A 16,601-nucleotide genomic window follows, 5' to 3' on the forward strand; every position below is an offset into this window, starting at 1 on the left:
TAAATGAAACCTGTACGGATTAACATGTCTTGTTTGAATGCAAATACTGAAGATTTCTTATCTAATACAGTAAAACTTTTATAAATTAATACTCTTGAGATTATATAAATTTATTAATAAATTGAAATATTATTTAATCGATAAATTAATAATTTATTAATTTATACATTAATTGATAAAAATTAATTTATCAAGGTATTATTTATTTATTTTTTTTAAATATTGAACTTAATACATGTATTGTGTATTATGATTATACAAATTTACTTAATTACCAATTACGAATTATCATTATTCTATGTATTTATTTAACTAAAACAAGTTCATGAATGTAATTAGTTTTACTAAATAGAAATTGTGAATCTATTCATTTTTACCACAAATTAAAATTACATTTGATGTATACTTAATTAATATACTTATGAACATTAAGTCAAGCAAAAACATCTACAAAAATACAGTATCACAAAGAATAAAACTAAAAACAATAACTTCTCATCTCAAAGGTGTAATGAAATTAACAATAACGGATGAAATGTGTAAAGCATTGTGTGAATATAATATATAAAATCTAAATTGCACTTAAAAGCAATTGCACCAATGGGTGTCAGAAAAGTTTAATTTGCAAGTGAGTCAAACAACAATATCAAATACAATCAAAAGTTTATCAGAGTATTTATTAGTCAATATCAATTTTCTCTTATAATGCAAGAATATTATAGTAGAGCTTCTTAATGCATTAAGAAAAGTTGGAGATGCGGTTTAAAAAGATATCAATGTTAAGAAAAAATAAGTAATATTGGAGTTATATTTTATAAAGACCTTTTAATTGAGTTAAATGTATATATAATTTTGATGTATAAAAAGATTATTAATTTATATATAATGTGAGACATATGTATTTTTTTAAAATGTATTATATTATAAATTCAATGAATTATTAATTTATTTAATTAATCTCAAATCGAGATTTTCTATAATTGGCTTCTAACATATGAATGAATGTGATGTAAACTAATCATTGGATTGAAATTATAGAGAAAAAAAAAAGAAAAAAAGAAAGAATGGCAGAGTTGAAAGTCCATTGCCCACACGAAAAAGCCCGTTAAAGCCCATAAAACATCTTTCCCCCAGCACGTAATTTATCGAAAAAAGCAGGGACCATTTTGGAAAATTAAAAATTAATTTCACGATTCAGTCTAGCAAGAGTCATCACCGGTCACCAAAATCAAAGCAAAAAACCATCACTCTCTGACCATGGCGAAGAAACGTCAGCTCATAGAAAATTGAATACTCCTAGCATTTCACCGATTCTTCTCTCTTTTCGCTGAAATTTTTTTAGCTGATGGAATCAAGATCAAGCTTATCGTACTTGTTAGCTTGCGCGTGGATTCTCTTCGCACTGAGTGGACTCGCTACTCGCTCCGAGTCTGCTCAACAAGCGTTCAAGAGAGACCCCGGTCACCCTCACTGGCACCACAGCGCCTTCCTCGACGTCCGCGACAGCTTCCGATCCGATGTTGGCCGTATGCTCCACACGCGTGCCGAGGTATCCCATTCTCGCTCTAAAATCTTGTTGAATCAGTAGAGAAATTAATTTCAACTGTTTCGACGCCAAATTTTCTTCCCTAGAAATCATCTAGAGTTTTAGCGTTTTATATATCATTTCATGACTTTGAAGATACGAATATTATAGGATTCGAAATGACAGAATTTGAGCTACATAGTTGATCTCTGCTAAAAGGTTAATCCAAATTCGAATTGCTTTCTAGATACTTTAAGAGCTAGCGGCTGTTAGGTTAGTTTTGCTCATCTCTGATTATGATTAGAAGAGGTTGTCTTGTGCAGGTTCCGTTTCAGGTTCCACTCGAAGTGAATGTGGTGCTAATTGGTCTCAATGGAGATGGTGGCTATCGGTACACGGTGGATGCGCCGAAATTGGAGGAGTTTCTGAGAGTGAGCTTTCCTTCCCACAGGCCTTCCTGTCAAGAGACCGGGGAGCCCCTTGATATAAAGCATCATGTTGTATATAATACATTTCCTGTAAGCTTTTTCCATTCCTTTTGCACATGTTTCATTATTTTTCTGGTCTTAATTGTTACTACTTGTTTAGATTTCAGCTAGAGATCTGAACTGAGTCGCTATTTTCGCTACTGTTTTCCTCACATATGTTTTGTACTCTAGGCAGGACAGCCAGAATTGATTGCGCTTGAGAAAGCACTGAAAGAGGCCATGGTTCCTGCTGGTACTGCAAGAGAGGTAACTGCATTGCTTCATAAGTGTGAAGGAACATTCAGTGTATTGAATCTTTTAAAAATGAAGTTCTAAATTTCTTTTTTCACATCGTAGTCTGATTTTGGGAGAGAGGTGCCCCTATTTGAGGTGGATGCAACAGCTGTGGAGCCAATATTCCAAAAGTTATATTCATATATATTTGACATAGATAATGGGGGGTATTCTGCCAAAGAGATGGATAGACCTGTGCCAACTGCTATATTTATTGTTAACTTTGACAAGGTATAGTCTAACTCTGATTTTCAAATTTCAAATCTGTGCTTTATCTGTATGAAAGTTTGCTGATATTGGTATTGCTTTTGATCCATGTCACATGTCTAGAACAGTTTAAACAAATTCCATAACCATTTTTTTTTATTATTCTTAGTGACTTAGTATGTTCTTTCACTGCTGCATTGGTTTGAATTTTTCCTTTTTGATGCAATGGTGAACGGTTCTGCTTCTTTTCAGGTCAGAATGGATCCTAGGAATAAGGAGATTGATCTTGATAGTTTGATGTATAGCAAACTTACCCCACTGACTGAGGAAGATATGAAAAAACAAGAGGGAGACTACATTTATCGATACCGATACAATGGAGGAGGAGCATCTCAAGTTTGGCTGGGCTCTGGAAGGTCTGTTTTCAAGTGCATTATTTTGTCAAAAGAAGTTTAACTTTTGAGTCCCTAATATATGGAGAAACCATCAGAATATTCTTATGAGTAAGAAATGCTAGGTCTAAATAGTTAGAAGGTATTTGATAGTATAAACATTCCACTCCTCGATCATCTATTGTGTGACCTCTATTTTGTTTTTTCTTTTTTTGGCCACCTCTATCTCTGGGTCTCATTTCTGCCTCTGCTGCTCAGATTTGTTGTGATCGACCTCTCTGCTGGCCCTTGCACTTATGGAAAGATTGAAACTGAAGAGGGCAGTGTCAGTCCCAGAACATTGCCACGTATACGGAGTATGATACTTCCAAGGGGTTTGGCTGCTGTCAGTGATCATACTACCCATGATAATTTCATGGGACATCTTGCTGCTTTGATAGCAACCACAGTTGAGCATGTTATAGCTCCAGATGTTAGGTAATTTTACACTATCTTCATTCACTGATTAATACATGCATTTTTAATGGTTCTTAAAGATTAAAGATGGAAGCATAGTTTGATTATGATTTAAAAATCATGCTATTCAGCTTCAGCAAGTTGCTAGCATGTCATATTTACTGGGTTAATGCTTTCCTGTAGCCTGCTTATTTGTTTGTCCCTGGTGAACTCAGGTTTGAAACTGTTGATCTGACCACAAGGTTGCTTATACCTATAATTGTCCTCCAAAACCATAATCGATATAATATTATGGAAAAAGGTCATAATTACAGCATCGATATTGGGGCAATTGAAGCAGAGGCAAGTTAACTTTTTCTGGAATGGCATCTTTATATCTGCTTATGCTTGTAAAGTTTGGTTTTAGCACTTTTTGCTGGTCTCAGTATCTGGAATAATATCTGGATAAATTTTACTGGATTTTGGAGTGGTGGTAACTGATACCCTGATTAACTACTTGCTTCCACCATACTTTAGTCATGGGAGGCTACTTTCAAAACCTTCTGATTAAAAGCAAAGAATATTCGTCCCAAATACTGCAGTTTATAGTAGTTGGATCAAACTCTCATTGATTTGCATTGAGTACAATCAGCAATTGCTTGAGTTGATTTTTCTAGCTCTGCGAAGGCATTATAGTTATTCTTACATGATGCTCAAGAAGCTAAGTTGCTGAGTTTCTAAATTGTAAATGTTGGGATAGGGGGCTCATATGTGGGTATTCTATTCTTCAGGTGAAGAAGTTGGTTCATGATGACCAAGAAGTAGTGATTATTGGGGGGTCACATGCATTGCACCGTCATGAGAAGTTGGCTATTGCTGTGTCAAAGGCTATGCGCGGCCATTCCTTGCAAGAAACAAAGAAGGATGGACGCTTCCATGTTCATACCAAGACATATTTGGATGGTGCCATTCTTAAAGAAGTGAGTTCCTCCTTTTTCTCCATTCTTTAGCCCAATACCATTATAAGAGTATTTACTTTCATTATCTTACACATTATCAATGTGTCTGGCCTTAATTGCTCTGATACTTGTCATTGTAAGTGTGTTTTGAAGTAAGTTTTCTTAGGATGGCTGGTTATATTTATTGGCAATGCTCACTTGTTCTTATCATTGTCTCTTGAAGTAAGTTTTCTTAGGATACTGATGAATTGTTATGTTTATTTTATGTGCTTTTTACTGGCAATGCTCATCACAGGAGATGGAACACTCTGCAGATGTGCTTGCTGCAGGTTTGCTTGAAATGGCTGACCCATCTCTTTCAAATAAGTTTTTCCTTCGCCAGGTCAGTTTACTTGTTTGAACAAACTATAAATTTTTGGTATGTCTAATGGTTTTGTAAGTTGAACTTTTCTCTTGCATTGTTTGAGGTTAAACACTCTCTCCACCCATGCTTCTCTCCCTTTCTTATCCTTTCCTCTGTTGCCATAACATGAATTTTATTTTCAGCAGCACTGGATGGATGAATCTGAGGGTTCAACTGATTCGGTTCTGAAGCATAAACCTCTCTGGGCTGCTTACTACTCGAAAAGTGGCAAGGATAAAAAAAAGAAGAAACAAATGAAAAAAGGGGATCTGCACCCAACTTATGGAACTAGAGTTATTCCTGTGTGAGTAGACCTACCTATTGCATTTGCGATCATGCCCAAATTGTCTGATAAGATATTTCAATGCAAGAAACACATATGACAGGGTTTTCTTTATCCTAGTTGATAATTTTTTATTTTGTAATTGATGCTCTGTTTATTGGGTTAAATTGGTGTTTACAGGTTCTATGTTAAATTTGAATAGTTTGAGTGTTGTCTTCCGGCGCTTAATGAAGTCTTTAAGAATTAAAATATCAAAATAAGAGCCTCAGTTATTTGTTCTACATATGAATTTGGAAGCCATGGATAATTAGTTACAGCATCAAGAAAATGGTGGCCTTGTGGTTATCATGATGGTTTTAATTGCAATCTGTTCATTATTTCATCAAACTGTTAAACCATTTTATAATAATGGAGATTAACTAGTGAGTTGCTTTTATGATCTTTTGCTACAAAACATTGGAGAAACCCCCAGTTTATGGGTAGTACATTTTTGTAGCTTCATATTTTATACAATTTTATGCTCTTCACTAAATTAGAACAGCTATTGCTCAGGCAGCAATGCCACTTGTTTCTGATTTCTTGTTTTCATATTGTTAACATAATAGCCTTCTATAAATTTATAATAGAGAACTGTCCAATAATTTGTGTATATATTTGAATTAACTCTTTGCATTTGTGTTACAATATCGTGGATAATTTAGTTTGTATACTGGATAGAAGAGCTATTCATAAGACACAAATCGGTTACTTTTCTGCAGTTTTGTGCTATCATTAGCTGATGTGGATCCACAACTTATGATGGAGGATGACAGCCTTGTTTGGGCTAGCAATGATGTTGTTATAGTACTTGAGCACCAAAGTGAAAAGATACCTCTGAGGTGAGCAGAACTGTTAGATCTTGCCTTTAGAAAAGTCTTGCAGTTTATTTTGAATTATTTTAAGCTCTCTTATATATATGACTCTGCTAGACTCAGGAGCTTTCCAACGCCTCTTTCATGTTCTCTTTTTTCTTGTGTCTTGCAATGTCCTTTTGGCCAGTTATGTGTCTGAAACAGAAAGAAGGCATGCTATTCCATCACAAGCACAGCGCCACATTTTAGCTGGGCTTGCTTCTGCTGTGGGTGGGTTGAGTGCACCATATGAAAAGGCTTCTCATATACATGAAAGACCTGTTGTGAATTGGCTCTGGGCTGCTGGTTGTCACCCATTTGGACCATTCTCAAATACATCTCAAATCAGTCAAATGCTTCAAGATGCCGCACTGGTAAGACTACCGTCATGTTAAAATTCTGTGAATATCACATATGAGACATAAGCCTACTGAGGCATTAAGATTGCACTTTGCAACTTGATGTCTTATTTGGTTGAAGCAACATTGTAGTTTCTTGTTTTCTTGTCAACTTCAGTAGGTATATCTAAATGTTCTCAAGTAGATTCTAATGGACAATGGCATCTGAAATGCATTACATCTTGTTGGCAGAGAAACATGATTTATGCACGTGTAGATTCTGCTCTCAGAATCATTCGTGAAACATCTGAGGTGATGTTACCTTCATCTGGCCAATCCTTGATTGTGTAATTTGGTAGTAATTTTTTCTTTCTTGGTCTAATAGTTGATACTTATTGAATCCTTCTTAACTTCTTCAGGCTGTCCAATCTTTTGCTGCTCAATATTTAAAGACCCCACTTGGTGAACCTGTGAAAGGAAAGAAGAACAAGACCACTACTGAGCTATGGTTGGAGAAGTTTTACAAGAAAACAACAAACATGCCTGAACCTTTCCCACATGAATTAGTTGAGCGATTGGAGAAATACTCAGATGTAAGTCACAACTGATCTAAGTAACTGATCGAGCTATTTGACTTGTGTGGTTTTAATTTGTTACCCATTTCGTGATTATAACAGAACCTTGAGGAACAACTTGTTGATCTTTCTTCTTTGTTGTATGACCACCGATTGCGAGATGCACATTTGAATAGTTCAGACATTTTGCAAAGCACCATGTTTACCCAGCAGTAAGTTCGCCAGCAGTATGACTTCATGAATTATTTAGACATATTTTCTTTCTCTTTCGGTGTTTCATGTAGTATAGTGTTGAGTAGGTATTTATCATTCTGTTCTGCATCATTTGTTATGCAGGTATGTTCAAAATGTTTTGACCAGTGAGAAAGATAAAATGAGATGCTGTCAAATTGAGTTCAAATATCCAGTGCATTCTTCTCAAACTTTTGTCTACGGGGGAATTCTTCTTGCTGGGTTTTTCGTATACTTTGTCGTCATTTTCTTTTCGTCTCCGCCTGGTCGCTGAAAACAGGTCAAAAAGCTTACCTGGAATTTTCAGAACTTTTGATGGCAAACTTGCTTAGTAGATATATTTCAGTGAGAGAAACCCAAAAAAAAAAAAAAAGGAAAGAAGCAAGTTTTGTAAACTAGCATTTCTTTGCTTGCTTTTACCATCACATAGTCTAACAGATAGCTGATTCTCGCTTAAACTTCTGTTCCTTTGGTTGCCCCAAATCGTAATCGAACCACAAGAAAAACTATGGTGTGATCATCATCCGCCATGATGGTGACTCTGAAGGTAAGAGCATGTCGGTTTAAAACTTCGGGACTCGATGTCTGCTTAGTAACTTCACAATTGAAGGTGTCTTGATTAGATATTTATGGTAGTAAAAGCCAATTGCCTTACGAGCTCAGGAAAATATGAATAGCAGTTGCTTCTGTAGAGAAACCTGAGTAAACATTTTTTACCATTTCTATATGCTTATATGGATTTGTTTAAATCCTAGAAGGAAATTTTCAATATTTGCTTGAAGCTTGAACCAGCACCATGCCCATTTCATCAAATTAAAAGAAAAAAATAAAAAACTCATCGAAGTTGTTCATTTGAAGTAGATTGACATAAGTCGAAGTCGAATCCGAATTACTCGAAGTATGGTTCATATTGGGTACAGGGTGCCTCACATTCAGAGGGGTAAACGACGTCGTTTTGTGCGTCCCCAAGAACGGATCCTGGAGAATTTGTGCTCCGGGGTCCTTGGATCAGCGTCACAGCCTGTCTCCCGGACAGTTCTATTTTCAGGATTTTAGCAAATTCGTTCTTTTAATTTTTGTTTCTTAAATGATTAACAGGGGAGCATTGATGCTTCTTACTTCCTTCAAATTCAGAGTCAAAATTGCTAGTTTCACTTATCTGCATCCTTTTTTCTTTTTCATCCAAAGCTTCAGGTTTTCATTGGAAATAATCTTTCACTGTTCTAACCAGACCAATGCAACAAAAAAGATAAAAGGGTGGAAGAGCTAAAAGTATCAGACAAGCTTTCTAGGCTGCAATGTCCATCAAATTAAACAGTTTTGATTGAACTGCTCAGAGCCCAGTGCATATTTCATCATCTACATTAGCATCAAGCAGAATAAAAGAAAATTCTCAAAAACGAAAATCCAATTGCTTAAAAAAAGAAGAGAAATTTATTGTTCAAAAAGGGGTCCTCAGCGATTTTGCTTGCAGTTGTCATCAAACGAAACAAACGATCAGGTCTCAAAGATATCATGCCATCATCGGAGCCCATGATTCAAAGCATAAGTGTAAAAAGACTTTGACAGAAAATATTCAGGAAGGAAAATTCTTTTGATGTTGTTTTACAGAAGATTCATGGAGGAAGAGAAGGGATTTGGCAGGATAATTATTCACTGCGCCTGGTAAGACAGATCAAAGGCGAAGTGACTCAACATTCCTGCAAACAATCTATGCCTCTTTTGCTTGGAAACAAAAAATTGATGGGTAAACTTCCCTGGAAACTCTGATTATCAGATTAAAGAGACCCCATCAAGAGGCAGAAAATCGTTCAAGAGATTGAGAAAGATCAACATAGAAGAGAAAGACCCTGCTTATTGTGACCGTCGCAGGAAATAGAGTCGGAAACAATTTTATATACTGGGAGACCGGATTAGGGTTTTGAAGCTGAGGGTTGAGTTACCGAAAATCTCCTCCCACTTGCTACAATATGACCCTGTCCACCCTAAAACCCAAAGCCCTGTGGAAGGCTCCGAGCCCAAATGGATCTGCACCATTGAAGATAACAACTGGCCCAAGCATTCTGGCCACCTTGAAGTGTAGTCTCAATAGAGAATGACTTGAGTGAAGGATAATTTATTGGCAGAATAATTAAGTTTTAATGCATTGGAGAATCAGAGACCTTGTTCCATGCTTCATGTTTGCACTTGGAATCTGTGATTGACATATCCCACCTTCTAATTTTCCCAATTGAGTGAGACAATGGAGATCTAAATTGCTTGTAGGAGATTAGCCTTTTTGTTCTGTGATTGGTTCATACAGATTATTAACCTTTCAACCCAAAATCATCAAATTCTTTTAATGGCAGACCTAATTTGCCCAAATGTTACCACAATAGCTAGAATAGGAGATTCCGTTAATGGAGCAAAAGCCTCTTTGCTCACCTATAGCTTGAATTGATTACTCCTCTTTCACTTTTTTTTAATGTCTTAATATTTTTATTTTTTATATTAAACAAATTGAATATTTGTATTATAATTTTTAAAATTTTTTTTTGGATAAAATACCCCCATCCTCTTAAGTATTGATCGAAATTACACAAATTTATTAATTTTTAAAATAAACACTTCTTTCCAAAAAATTATTTTTCGTTGGATACGTAAGTTCAGCCGTTAGTCAATCGTTAATATTTTTGTCTATTTGATGACGTTGCAATATTAAAAAGATAATTTTACTCTTAATTAATTTTTAAAGTTACTATTATATAATTTTATTAATTTTAAAAAACTCTCTATTTTCTTTCAAAAAATATAATAATAATTTTTAAATTAATAAAAAAGAGAATATTTTAATCTTTTTTCATAATCTCTGTTAATGATGTTTACACTTTTGAAACGAAGTATCTATTTCGAAAATTAATTAACCAATAAATTTATTTAAAATTTCGATTAAAATTTACGAAGATGAAGTATTTTACATAAAAAGTTATCATAAAATCCATAACTTCAAAATTTTTATTTTAGTATTTGTAAAATTACAAAAAAAAAAAACATTTAGAGACAGAAACGAAAGGAATGGATCAATCATGGATGGCATGGTATTTTTTGTTTTTTTCCTTTTTTGTTAGCCATGAGCCACTTCCTTGGATATCATTGGGTGGAATCCGATACCCCAATTACCAAGCAGATTCCAAAGGAGGGTCCCCCTCCCCCAATCAACTCGTTTTCTGCACTAAATTGCACCAACTTTGACAAAGAGGGATGCGAACAACCCCTGTCTTTCTTTGGACTCTCCGAAATATTTGTAACCAAAAGATATTTTCTTAAAAAAAATATTGATTATCTTAAATTTTAATCTTTTTTTAAGATAATATATTAATCACTAAATTAAAAATAAGATAACCCAAGGTACTTCATTGGTAGATAAAGATAATGAAATATAGATAAAAATAAAATTTTTTGTGATTTAAAGAATACATGTAACTTGTAATTTCTCAAGATAACAAAAAAATTTGATAGACTAATAGAAAACTTCCTTGATAGGCAAGGTTTCAACCATAGTGGACTAGTACTTGAAGAATTGTTCAATCTCTTTGACTTTCCTGCTGCCATTGATGAATATGTTGGAAGGGGAGTTTTCTGTGTTAATCAAACAAACAAGTTAACTAGTATTAAATTATTTTCCTCCAAACCCTTCATTTTCACGATGGGTACTTTCTTGATTGCCAAGCAGGAGAGCTAGGCATGATTCTTGTAAGCTTTGTGAACTTTCTCGACTCTTGCTTTTTTCTTTTGCAATTACAGCCTCAAACCTCTTGAAACATAAAGACAATTTCCCACGTGAGCTCTGACCACCTACCAGCCAACTGAGATCAGAAACCTCAATTTTCGACCCTCAGTTCAATCTCCACATGACGTCACTCCATACGTATGATCGAATGCCAACATCCCACGTGGCCCCATCCCCCAGAGTCTCCAATTTTACGGGGTCCCACTCTCACGTCGCTGCCTCTGCCTCTCTGCCCCTCTATATATTCGAACCGAACGTCCTCTAAAGGCCGAAACCTTTGTCCAAGAACCAACGCTAGCTGTTTTTCTTTGTTTTGTTTTGTTTTGTGTTTTTAAGGTTGCTTGCTGTTGGCTGGAAATAGAAAACAGTAACCATGTGTCCGTCGGAGAGAAACTTAAGTCGGCAGGAGAAGACCAGCTCGGTGTCGGATTTCAGGTCGGCATTCGAGGTTCTCGACGCAGATCGTGACGGGAAGATCAGTAGAGAAGATTTGAGGAGGTTTTACGCGGGGTTTTCGAACGGTACCGGTTTCGACGATGACGAAATTATCGGGACGATGATTTCTTTGGCGGATTCGAACAAGGATGGTTTCGTCGAGTACGAGGAGTTCGAGCGTGTTCTCGGAGGGTGCGGAAAGAGGTCGTCGTCGGCGTCGGCGGCGGGAGGCTTCGGGGTGATGGAAGATGTTTTTAAGGTCATGGACAAGGATGGAGATGGGAGATTGAGCCATGAAGATTTGAAAAGTTACATGAACTGGGCTGGGTTTTCTGCTAGCGACGAAGATATCAAGGCTATGATCCGATTGGGTGGTGGTGATGAAAATGAAGGCGTTTCTTTCGATGGTTTGCTTAAGATTTTGGCCGTTGATTTCGCTGGGTAAAATGTATAAACACTTTTCCTCTGTGTTCTGGTTGTAAAGATGGATCAAATAACAATAACTGTTGAACACGAAATCTTCTTGCTCATCTTTTCTCTTCTGCAAGGAAATCATTTTCATAATGTAAAATATAAGACAGGGTAAAACCAAAATGATTTGTTTCTTGTCTATTCTTTTCCTTTTTCTTGTTTTTTCCTGCTAATTTAGTTTTGCCACAGTATATCAAAAGCAAGATTAACGTTCCATAACCTTAATTAATTAATTATGGGGCAAAAGGCCAAAAGGCAAAAAGGTTAGTATTTTAATGCTGACAGAAAAGCTATTAGCAACAAACATGGAATTGTTAATTGACTCCTAGTTTGGTCAATGCGTTTAATTAACTTTTTTGATTGTCCAACGACTGATTAGCTGTAAAACAACTAGTCACTACCTAATGAAAACGAATCTTGCGGCTAACTGCTAAGCAAAGGACTCTGACTATTATTATCCTGAGGCTCAGCCGGAAGAGATCTTAAAGGCTAGAGCTATCTCACAGATATTCAAACCTGGGTTTCAAGTCCGGAAGGACAAAGGACTATGAGCTTTCCATAAACATTACATAATACTGTTCGAGCCACACGACATCTGTATGCATGGAGACAAGAAAGCAAAAATCCTTAACATAAATTTTGAAGCGTTTTGATCATCATACGTGTTACAAGCTTCAACCGACTATGTTTACTAGATGCTCGCAAGAACAGCAGGCAAAACTAGCAAAGGAATGTTTTTCGGGGTGCGGAAGAAGCTTGGTTTTTGTACCGACTTACAACATATGCTACTCATGGACCCTCATACTAAACTGATATTTCCACTCATCAGTTCCTCTTGAAATGGCCTGTAACGCAAAATGCATAAATCTCCGGGCACCATTTGGAAGTGATCATCTCTGCTAGGTGAATGATACAGATTGTTAGTTCGTAACCAAAAGGAGTAGTTTTACTTTTTCTAAGAGCAGAAGCTACAAACAAGTGAGAATAGCAAATTGCCTGTTGTCAAAGCCAGCAGATTGCCTGCTGCCATCAAGGAACAAAGGTCTTGTAGCTCTCTGGCATTTGGCAACAACAAATGCATCTAATTGTGGCTCTGGAACTGCAATCATAGACATAAACCAATCATCAATAATCAAAGTACACGTAACATTGCAGTCAATGAGCAGCCTCTATGTGTGTCAAAACTGTGAAAACTATAGCATAGTGTAAATCAACCTTAAGTTAGCTACTTGCTTAAATATACACTTAACATAAATGAAAATAAGGAGATAGTTGACAGGAAAGCATAAAAAACAGAATCAAAATACACTATCTGTCACATAATCAAAATACAGGAGGTAAACATAAAAAACAACAAGTTGCAATCTACTGCAGTTGAACAGGAACACTGACATGAAGGCAAAGCATATTATATACAAATCAGCAGGCAAAATGATTGACTACGGTGTACAAGCTGGTTTGTATTCACAATTTCTTCTGTTAGACAAATCATCCCATCCCCCTCCCCCTCCCCCTCCCAATTTTCCAATGTATATATCTTTGCTAACCCCCCTCCAAATTTTCCACCATATATATCTTTGCTAAAACAAGGTGGAAGCTCCTGTTTTTCCTTTTTTATTTTCTTCATAACATTTATTTCTAGATTTTTATCGAATAACTAATACTAGTTGACAAGGTGCAGCAAGCCTGTATACTCTTTAAGGCACAATTGTCCTTATATACCAATCACTTTCTGGGTGAACAACTTGAATGTTTTCCTCTTCTTGTCATTCCAACCAAGTGCTATTAACTTGAAAGCAAATATGCACATGTACAAAAATATTGATGCATTAACAGGAGAGCGCAAAAGTTAGAGAAGAAGATAATTAGAATTACCCATATCATCCTCTTCACTGATGATGGATTGCTTTAATAAAGACTGATAATTATCAGGCAATTTTGACAGAACAGTTTCTTCAAGATGTTTCCCAATATCACGAATACACCTGCAATCATGAAATCAAATTTTTAAAAATAACTGTGGGATGCATTTAGGAGCTCAGCTATCTCAAAGAACTTTTTTGGTGGTTTAAACAAAGTTATCCAAATAAAGCTATGGACATGTCTTCACAATAAAAAAAGGACTTCTGAGAAGCCTTGACCTTTCAGCAAACTTTTCCTCTTCTGTAGAAAGCCGGTGGTGATAAGTATCACTTTTCCATATATAAAACATGAGTTTTTCAATCTGCATTAACATTACCCAGAAAACAAATGAGAATATGTAAGATATTTCATGACGCAAATCATACAGGATATGAGCAAATGGTAGTCTTGGCAGAATCAGAATATGATTCTATTGATTTTCCTCTGCATCATTCAATGAATATTACTATCATTTTCAGCTTTCTCGAACAACACATTTTTTAGAGACAAACAAAAGGAAACAGATGGACAAACACACACAGAGTTAGAAGGCCACCTTCTGAAGCCGAACCCGGAGATATGATCTCAGCAAAAACTGAGCCCTGTCCAGGTCCATCTGATAGAGTGATGCAATGAGAGGATCATGACCACTTTCTGCAAACTCATCTACCGTTTCTTCCTGCAAATTTTTGCATCAATGCAGTCTCAAAAAAGATATATTAGCAAACTAACTAGTAGTGCGAGGATCACAAATCATCAAATAGATTCTTAGGGAAACTCTCCTTTCCAAACAGTAACTTTTACTTGACATGATTTTTATTTGTTGTATGGTTCGAAGTCCTGAGAAAATTTAGGCACTAAATCGCCATAAGCTTTTAAAAGCTTAAAGTGCATTTTTAAATTGATTAATTTTCAATTTAACCTCAAAATTAGTTCAAACAACTATTCAATTAAGATTAATTTCTCTTTCAACAATTTAAACTTCAACAAATTTTCAAAATAAATTCCAGGTCATGAAACATTTTTGCATTTCAGTTAATAATTTAAAGGAGAAGAAACAATTAAATATATGTCCGAAAACTTGAGAGCAAGTTTTCATTAGACTAGATTTTCACGGGAAACAAATAGAGAGTGAGGGTTTTGAGATTGAAAAATACCATCAACTGGATCTGCTCTTTAGCTCTCTTAACTAAAGCCTCCTCGAAAGGAAGGATCTCAGGAGCCGCTTTCTCGTTGCGCCAGGCTCTCTTCAAGAGCTCCACATCGGTCGTCGAAATCAACGTCTCGTAGTCATCCATCTGCGCCGTCGACCACTCTCCTGCGCCCGACGCCATCAGATCTCTCTCCCTCTCCCTCCCTGCTTTTCTGGATCAAATTATAAAAAGGTAATTTAAGAGAGGGAAAGTTTGGCGAAAATTGGCGGCAAAGGGGCAAAGAAGGAAAGGATCGGGTGTTTCCAAGAGGAGACAGATCACGAGTTTGTGCGTGAATCTAACACCATCGACGGCATGATTGAAAAATGGACGGCCTTGATGGCGTCTGATCCAGGCACAAACTGGAGATGTGTCCCATCTACTAACAATCGAAGGAGAAGATTTTCCAATTAAAGTGCGTCGGCCATCGGGCCTCTGATGCTGCTAATTTGGGAGGGGTTGCCCTTTTATAGGGAGGGGCCTCACTCGGAGCAAGGGAATTGTAGGAGTCGTTTCTGATTGGACCACGTGTAATATTTAATGCGATGCACGTGAAAATTGACTTGTTGGCTTAACCAAAAATATTTAATAAAAAAAAAAAACGGGGAGACTGGGGTGGGGATAAGTTTTTTCTATTCAATTTTTCAAAAAATAAATCTAAATTTTAATCCAAACAACAAGTTAGAAATTTTTTTAAATAAAAAAATCTAAAACTAGTTATAGTTTTATAAAAAATAAAATAATTCAAATACTAAATTTTTTAACGCAGATATTACATTAGATATTATTTTTTAAAGAATAAAAGCTAAATAAAACATTATTCCCTTAAATAAAATACTGACTACTTTAATAAATTCTGTCAATAAATTGTGCGGTCGCTATTGTTGGGCCTTTCGGCGGAGCTAATGGACAATGGAGTTGACCCATGACTTTCGACTTTTGAGACGTAACTTATGGGCCAAGGACGAGCGAGAAGACAGTGGCTGTTGAAAACCGAAAATAGCTACTTGTACTCCAAGCTTTTAGCTTTTAGTTTAATTAATTAATCACCCTTTTAGTTTTGTCTAGTAATTCATTAGAAGTGTCTGCTAATCAATGATTATATCTTATAAGAGTATTTATTGAAATATTATTCGTATAAAAAGAGAGATTTAATTGAACTTTTAAAATTGTAATAATTTACAAGATTTTAAACTTTGATTTTATTTTTTTTAAACGTTTTAAAGTTTATCATTGTTTATGAACTTTATTCTAGTATATCCTTCCGACAAAAAAATAAATAAATGAATAAATATATCTATATATATACATATATCTTCCATTTTTTAAACTATATACGCTTATAATTTTTTTTTGGTTGAAAGGCATAAAGTATTGTATTTATTTAGGTGTGAAAGAATTAAAGGTCGTGTAGCCATAATTGAATGGACAAGACATGATAGACGTTACAAATAAGTGCTCATTTGGTCTGACTTATTTTTAACTTATTTACTACTTAAAAGTAGAAGCTGGATCAAACAAGATTTCATAAAAAACTCTTAAAAAAATAGTTTTTTTAAAAAATAAAATCTAAAAAAAAACTTAAAAAAAACTCCAATTAGAAACTTTATCTTCTCTTTAAAAAAAAAAAAAACACATCAGTTTATTAGAAGAGCTATTTTTTTCCAAAAAGATCCTCCCTAAAAAAATACCCCTTCCGTCTCTCCCTATCATCTCCCTCACCTCTCTCCCTTTCTGCAAATCATCATTCTAGGATTTTCTTTGTTTTTACAAAAATTAAGAAAAAAGAAGATTAAAAATTCAAAACTGTATTCAGATATTATTTCTTCTTT

General features: G+C 35.4%; 3 protein-coding genes and 2 non-coding genes across 6 annotated transcripts; 2 read left to right on the plus strand and 3 right to left on the minus strand.

Annotated features, from left to right (window-relative positions):
* The first annotated feature begins 1,202 nt into the window (after window positions 1–1,202).
* LOC18603670 (uncharacterized) lies at window positions 1,203–7,457 on the plus strand. Of its 2 annotated transcripts, none has more exons than XM_018120106.2 (16): window positions 1,203–1,549; window positions 1,849–2,043; window positions 2,185–2,259; window positions 2,350–2,517; window positions 2,746–2,909; window positions 3,144–3,362; window positions 3,557–3,683; window positions 4,112–4,300; window positions 4,575–4,661; window positions 4,826–4,986; window positions 5,724–5,843; window positions 6,004–6,229; window positions 6,446–6,505; window positions 6,613–6,786; window positions 6,871–6,980; window positions 7,105–7,457. In XM_018120106.2, exons 1-16 carry the CDS (start codon window positions 1,346–1,348, stop codon window positions 7,271–7,273), a joined length of 2,448 nt encoding a protein of 815 aa, XP_017975595.2. In that variant the 5' UTR covers window positions 1,203–1,345; the 3' UTR covers window positions 7,274–7,457. The 2 variants fall into 2 exon arrangements, with proteins under 2 accessions (XP_017975595.2, XP_007035827.3); XM_007035765.3 differs by having other exon boundaries at window positions 1,204–1,549; window positions 4,829–4,986.
* An 814-nt stretch (window positions 7,458–8,271) lies between these two features.
* Window positions 8,272–8,362, minus strand: LOC148763409 (small nucleolar RNA snoR118). Its single transcript, XR_016026078.1, has one exon. It is a non-coding gene; the product is annotated as a small nucleolar RNA snoR118 (small nucleolar RNA).
* Window positions 8,363–8,450: 88 nt separating this feature from the next.
* LOC148763410 (small nucleolar RNA R66) lies at window positions 8,451–8,528 on the minus strand. Its single transcript, XR_016026069.1, has one exon. It is a non-coding gene; the product is annotated as a small nucleolar RNA R66 (small nucleolar RNA).
* Window positions 8,529–11,023: 2,495 nt separating this feature from the next.
* Window positions 11,024–11,721, plus strand: LOC18603671 (Ca2+-binding protein 1). The gene has a single exon (XM_007035767.3). The coding sequence runs from the start codon at window positions 11,142–11,144 to the stop codon at window positions 11,646–11,648; it is 507 nt and encodes a 168-aa protein (XP_007035829.3). The 5' UTR covers window positions 11,024–11,141; the 3' UTR covers window positions 11,649–11,721.
* A 474-nt stretch (window positions 11,722–12,195) lies between these two features.
* SLD5 (DNA replication protein-like protein) lies at window positions 12,196–15,043 on the minus strand. Its single transcript, XM_007035768.3, has 6 exons — window positions 14,734–15,043; window positions 14,133–14,255; window positions 13,816–13,898; window positions 13,550–13,659; window positions 12,671–12,773; window positions 12,196–12,570 (listed from the first exon to the last, which is right to left on the minus strand). Exons 1-6 carry the CDS (start codon window positions 14,908–14,910, stop codon window positions 12,474–12,476), a joined length of 693 nt encoding a protein of 230 aa, XP_007035830.3. The 5' UTR covers window positions 14,911–15,043; the 3' UTR covers window positions 12,196–12,473.
* Between the last annotated feature and the right edge of the window lie 1,558 nt (window positions 15,044–16,601).

Source organism: Theobroma cacao, chromosome 4, assembly GCF_053813885.1.
Source record: "Theobroma cacao isolate CCN51 chromosome 4, ASM5381388v1, whole genome shotgun sequence".
Taxonomy (NCBI): Eukaryota; Viridiplantae; Streptophyta; class Magnoliopsida; order Malvales; family Malvaceae; genus Theobroma; species Theobroma cacao.

Bases quoted from the DNA above. Each gene is read 5' to 3' on its own strand.
- LOC18603670 (XM_018120106.2), top strand. From the start codon at position 1,346: ATGGAATCAAGATCAAGCTTATCGTACTTGTTAGCTTGCGCGTGGATT. The intron at 2,518-2,745 runs GTATAGTCTAAC...GCTTCTTTTCAG, and splicing joins TTATTGTTAACTTTGACAAG to GTCAGAATGGATCCTAGGAA. The intron at 5,844-6,003 runs GTGAGCAGAACT...CCTTTTGGCCAG, and splicing joins AGTGAAAAGATACCTCTGAG to TTATGTGTCTGAAACAGAAA.
- LOC18603671 (XM_007035767.3), top strand. From the start codon at position 11,142: ATGTGTCCGTCGGAGAGAAACTTAAGTCGGCAGGAGAAGACCAGCTCG.
- SLD5 (XM_007035768.3), bottom strand. From the start codon at position 14,910: ATGGCGTCGGGCGCAGGAGAGTGGTCGACGGCGCAGATGGATGACTAC. The intron at 12,774-13,549 runs GTAATTCTAATT...CTATGATTGCAG, and splicing joins CAGTGAAGAGGATGATATGG to TTCCAGAGCCACAATTAGAT. The intron at 12,571-12,670 runs GCAATTTGCTAT...TTCACCTAGCAG, and splicing joins TCTGCTGGCTTTGACAACAG to AGATGATCACTTCCAAATGG.